The sequence below is a fragment of the Pituophis catenifer genome, unplaced genomic scaffold, assembly GCF_029215685.1.
Source record: "Pituophis catenifer annectens isolate HBS135680 unplaced genomic scaffold, rPitCat1.0.hap2 SCAF_16, whole genome shotgun sequence".
Taxonomy (NCBI): Eukaryota; Metazoa; Chordata; class Lepidosauria; order Squamata; family Colubridae; genus Pituophis; species Pituophis catenifer.
The window spans coordinates 13,854,313-13,860,312 of record NW_027256896.1 but is presented as its reverse complement, the minus strand read 5'-3'; the positions used below and the strand labels follow the sequence as shown (position 1 = coordinate 13,860,312).

The following is a 6,000-nucleotide window of genomic DNA, read 5'->3' as shown; positions in this document are numbered from 1 at the left end:
GCGGCGGCGGAGGGCGCTGGGATGCGACGGAGGGACGGTGAGTGGCTCCCTGGGCGCGCCTTCACCACCGCACGGGCCCCGGGGTTGCAGCAGCCGGCCAGGCCGGGTGGGGTGGGGGTGTGAGGGTGAGGCCTACTGGGGTCTATGGGAGTAGGGTGGGGGGCTAGCCTACAGTGGGGTCGCAGAGGCCCAGTTCCCCTCCTGGGCTCGGCTGGAGCCACGACCCGGGGAGACGAGCCCGCTTGAGGAGGGAAGGCAGCGGGGCTTCCTCCACGGAAGGGGTGGTGGTGGTGGCCTTTGGTCCCGGGACGCCTCCGCCCTGCCCTCCCCTCCAGGCTCCCTTGCTGGCAGCTCCGGCTGTGGCTTAAGGAGGCCTCGGGGCTGGGTCAATATTGGCTCCTTAGGCGGGTCTCAAGGGTTGCTATATGGGCGTGACTGTCGGGGGCTTGGAAGCGTTTCTGTCTCTGCCGCCCTAAAGGTAACCTGGGGGTGGGGAGGAAGAGTACTGCAGGTTTATTCTATTTATTATTATTACTACTGCTACTATTACTATTATTACTATTATCTCTTATTCATTAAACAATGAAACTCAAGTCAACTACCTTCTTAAGATGTAAGATGTTGTTGTTATTATTATTATTATTATCATTAAACATGAAACTCAGTCAACTGAATATTCAAAAATGAATCACAAATACCATGGACTGGTGCTAACGGTTGATATGGATTGCTGCCAGCGGCCTAGGTATCAACTAAGTAACTTCTTAAGATGTAAGATGTTGTTGTTATTTATTATTATTATTATTATTATTATTATTATTATTATTATCTTCATTAAACATGAAACTCAGTCAACTGAATATTCAAAAATGCATCGCAAATACCATGGACTGGTGATAACGGTTGATATGGGTTGCTGCCAGCGTCCTAGGTATCAACTAAGTACCTTCTTAAGATGTAAGATGTTGTTGTTATCTATTATTATTATTATTATTATTATTATTATTATTATCTTCATTAAACATGAAACTCAGTCAACTGAATATTCAAAAATGCATCACAAATACCATGGACTGGTGCTAACGGTTGATATGGGTTGCTGCCAGAGTCCTAGGTATCAACCAAGAACCTTCTTAAGATGTATGATGTTGTTGTTGTTAGATGTTGTTGTTGTTGTTGTTATTATTATCTTCATTAAACATGAAACTCAGTCAACTGAATATTCAAAAATGCATCGCAAATACCATGGACTGGTGCTAACGGTTGATATGGGTTGCTGCCAGCGTCCTAGGTATCAACTAAGTACCTTCTTAAGATGTAAGATGTTGTTGTTATCTATTATTATTATTATTATTATTATTATTATTATTATTATTATTATTATTATTACCTTCATTAAACATGAAACTCAGTCAACTGAATATTCAAAAATGCATCACAAATACGATGGACTGGTGCTAAAGGTTGATATGGATTGCTGCCAGCGTCCTAGGTATCAACCAAGAACCTTCTTAAGATGTATGATGTTGTTGTTGTTAGATGTTGTTGTTGTTGTTGTTATTATTATCTTCATTAAACATGAAACTCAGTCAACTGAATATTCAAAAATGCATCGCAAATACCATGGACTGGTGCTAACGGTTGATATGGGTTGCTGCCAGCGTCCTAGGTATCAACTAAGTACCTTCTTAAGATGTAAGATGTTGTTGTTATCTATTATTATTATTATTATTATTATTATTATTATTATTATTATTACCTTCATTAAACATGAAACTCAGTCAACTGAATATTCAAAAATGCATCACAAATACGATGGACTGGTGCTAAAGGTTGATATGGATTGCTGCCAGCGTCCTAGGTATCAACCAAGTACCTTCTTAAGATGTAAGATGTTGTTGTTAGGGCTCTGCTCCTTGCTGCAAGGAGATAAATTGCTGGAGCAGATTTTTTTTTTCCTTGTGCTAATCAAGCTATGCTGAAAACGAAAATGAAAGTAAAGCTTGCTGTTTACTGCAAGGAGGTAAAATTGCTCAGAGGCAGAGGGAGATTTCTTTTTCTTCTTTTCCTCACCAAAAAAAAGGTAGGTGCGTCTTATACTCCGAAAAATACGGTACTTCAGCCAGCAAATGAAAAACCACCAGCATTATAAAATTGCCCCAAAATATACTGAAGGCAAATTTAAGAGTGCTGTAATAAAATTTTAGAAAGCAAACTGGCAACAGCAAAAGGCAGCATCCATCAAAATTCCTAATATGCTACTCCTGTTTAAGCCTATTTTCTTCTTGTTCCATCAGTCAAACATGTTCAAAGAATCATAACCCCCCTCCCCCTCCTGTTTTTCTCTTGCATGCACACGTGCACCAAATGTATTGTGTTTGATCTCTTTCCCAACTCATGGTTCTCCTGATAACGTTGACGTGTACATCCAGTCACCCTGGATAGTTGTTGCTCCAAATTCTAAGCTGGGGTAGATCAGGTTGGATGCTGTAATAATGGTTCGTTGTCTGTAGAAAGCATTATCAGGAATATGTTTCCTCTCCGTTTCCTGTCCAAAGGTTTTGTGTAATTTGTGACTAGTTGCAAGGGGAAGAAGGAGATAAGATAGGTTCCTACCCACTCTTCACATTTGATACATTAGATTTCAATATCTATGAGATAATTACAAAGCCCTGGCGATTCCTTTGTTACTCTTATCACTCTCATGGTCTTGTGTAATCCATAAATTGGCACTGTCTAAGAACGTAAAGTATTGTGCTCTCCTTTTCTTAACTTCAAAAGATTCCAGGTCTACAGGGAGTACCAATCAAAGTAGTTGGTAATGTTGTCCTTTTTTAATTTGTTAAATTCCTTTATGGTTTTCTTGTAAACTGTGCCAAAATTCTCAAATTGCTTTGACATTTTAAAAACAATAAATCCTTTTGTTACGTCAGTCTGAAAGTCGAGGGGTAGTGCTTAAATCCTGAACCACAAGGAGCGTGATAATATTAAATGGCATGATTGCTTCCTGGATAACCTGAGAAATATCTTTTAACTACGCACAGCGAGCATCATCGTATATGAATGCAGAAGAAAGGCCAGGTCTTTTAAGAAACGTTTTAACTGTTTCTAATTTTCAGGGTTTAAAAAGAGAGCCCTTTGTGCTCGCAAACCAGCTTGTATCAGTGGCTTAAACAAGGTTTGTTTTCAAACAATAAGGGTTAACCGATGGAAACTCATTCAGAGGTTGACAAAAGATTTGAAGGAACGGCAAGAAGAGTAAAATATCATTATCCCAAGCAATGTTTAGAAACTGCAAATAGTTTCTTACAGCATAAGCCTGCATATGCAGGGAGTCCTTGACTTATGGCCACAACTCATCCCAAAATGTTCATTGCTAAGGGAGACATTTAAGTGAATTTTGCCCCATCTTGCCACCTTTCTTGTTGCAGTTATTAAGTGAATCACAGCAGTTGTTAATGAAGTAACCCCGTTGTTAAGTGAATCCGGCTTCCCCATTGACTTTGCTTGTCAGAAGGTCGCAAAAGGGGATCACATGACCCCGGGACACTGCGACCGTCATAAATGTGAGTCTGTTCCCAAGCGTCTGAATTTTGATCACGTGGCCACGAGGGTGCTGCCACGGTCGTACGTGTGAAAAGTCCTAAGTCATTTCTTTTCAGTGCCGTTGTAACTTCGAACGGTCACTAAATGCCCCGTTGTAAGTCAAGGACTACCTGTACTAAATTCAGTTGTGCTACTCCTGGATATATCTATGCCTTTAGAACAGGTGTCTGCAACCTGCGGCTCCGGAGCCGCATGCGGCTCTTTGGGCCCTCTGTTATGGCTCCTTGACGGGTGATACTACTGCTGGCTGGCCCCGCCCCTCACCCTCCCCTCCCTGTCACTCCTCGACTAGCCTGAGAAGGTAAGGGTGACGGGGGATGGAGAAGCGGCTGGGACAGAGACAGAGAGATACAGAGAGAGGGGAGAGAGAGAGAGAGACATAGAGAGATATAGAGGGAGAGGGAGGGAGGAAGGGAGAGATGTCAAAAGGGTTTAGTAGTTCCCGTTCTTTTTTAACAACTGGTTCTCTGCCCTAATGATCGGCTGGGTAGGCGTGGCTGGGGGGGGTCATGTGACTGGTGAAAGTGAGTGACGTCAAGTTGCCCACGCCCACCCAAGGTTTTGTGGCTCCCGGTGTTTTCTTTTCTGTGGGAAACGGCTCCGAATGGCTCTTTGAGTATTTAAGGTTGCAGACCCTTGCTTTAGAACAATAACCTTTAAATTCCCTAGGATTCCTGTGTCTAAAAGCAACAGAACCAATTGCTTTGTTTGCAGTGTATAATAGCAACAGTGGAATTTTATTCCACCTAAGACCTGTCATGGAAGCTGGCTGTCTTTTTGGCATGTTTGTGACACACACACACACACACACAAATTTCTGCAACAGGTCTTAAGGATTAAGGTAATACCTAATTGACTTGAATTGTTTTAATTGCTACTTCAGGGCATCAGCAATGAGTTCCTGGAGAACAACGTGGCTATAATCAAGCTACTTTTAATAAGCAGTATGAAAGCACAGCCATAATGAGCTAACTCAGTGGTGAAATCCATCTTTTTTTTTTTTACTACCGGTTCTGTGGGCATGGTGCGGTCTAGTGGGCGTGGCAGAGGAAGGATACTGCAAAATCTCCATTCCCTCCCCACTTCTGGGGGAAGGATACTGCAAAACCTCCATTTCCATCCCACTCCAGGGGGAAAGATATTACAAAATCTCCATTCCCTCCCCACTCCTGGGGGAAGGATATTGCAAAATCTCCATTCCCACCCCACTCTGGGGCCAGCCAGAGGTGGTATTTGCCGGTTCTCCAAACTATTCAAAATTTCCGCTACTGGTTCTGCAGAACCTGTCAGAACCTGCTGGTTTTCACCCTTGAGTTAACTCCACATTGTGACTGAGCTTGTATCCTCCATTGGGTAAGGAAGCCGCGCCACTCCAAAGTCGCAGAACTGCAATTTTCAATGAGCATGCTCAGGTCGACCAATTTGAGGGGCTATTCTCCAAGGCACCCGAAAGCCAGACAAGGAATAACGGATGGAAACTGACTGATCAAGGAGAGATTCAACCTGGAAATAAGGAGAAATTTTCTGACAGTGAGAGCAATCAACCAGTGGAACAGAAGTTGCCTTCAGAAGTTGTGGGAGCTTCATCACTGGAGGCTTTCAAGAAGAGACTGGACTGCTTGGGGGGGGGGGGGTTGGACTAGATGACCTATGAGGTCCCTTCCAGCTCTATTAATCTAAAAATTGCAAAGGACTTTGGACTTGTAATTCGGTAACATCCAGCAGGTCGCAGGTTCTGCCTGATTTTTGAAAATCAATATTTGTTTTTGTCTACAATTATATTCTGCCTTCTCGCTCCGTAGCTCAAGAAGGTGACATAAATCTTGTGTCAGGCATGTTGAATAAGTGGGTTGGGTTGATGGCACGTGATCTGACCTTGTGAAATAAAATATGCACATTTCTCTCAGTTAGAATGAAAGAAAGGAAAGAGAGGAGAATGCTGACTTCTGTTTGGACATATAATGGAAGGAAATATAGCGCAGAACGTCTGTCCTAGATCACTCGGATGGCTTCAGCGGCAAGATAGCGATGCAAAGCCCTGGCTCTGGAAATTTTCTAACTGCTTTTCAACCCCTGAACAGAATTTCCCCCTTGCTGCAAGAACGGTAGAGTATGGACCTTAATGTGTATTAAGTAAAATGCTAAATTGATATGCAAGTAGTCCCTGATTTACGACTTGTCCTTTAGGGACCAGAGTTACAACGGACTTCCAAAAAGCTACTTATGACCCAGTTTTGAAGTTAAAGCCATTGCAGCATTAACCCACAAAACCAGGAAGTTCCTATTTCAGCATGAATCCATAAATTAGAGTTTCAAGATAATCCTATTCCACTGCTGGAATGGCCTGGGAATAGCCCAGACCTTCACCCAATTGAAAATCTATGGAGCCGACTA

At 42.7% G+C, this 6,000-nt stretch overlaps 1 protein-coding gene across 1 annotated transcript in view; it reads left to right on the top strand.

Moving 5' to 3' along the window:
• Window positions 1-6,000, top strand: part of MARF1 (meiosis regulator and mRNA stability factor 1) — a 42,963-nt gene continuing 36,963 nt past the window's right edge. The window contains exons 1-2 of the mRNA XM_070954809.1: window positions 1-37; window positions 5,518-5,711. Coding sequence (XP_070810910.1) covers window positions 5,568-5,711 — 144 coding nt within the window. The 5' untranslated portion in view covers window positions 1-37; window positions 5,518-5,567. The remainder of the gene's footprint in view (window positions 38-5,517; window positions 5,712-6,000) is intronic.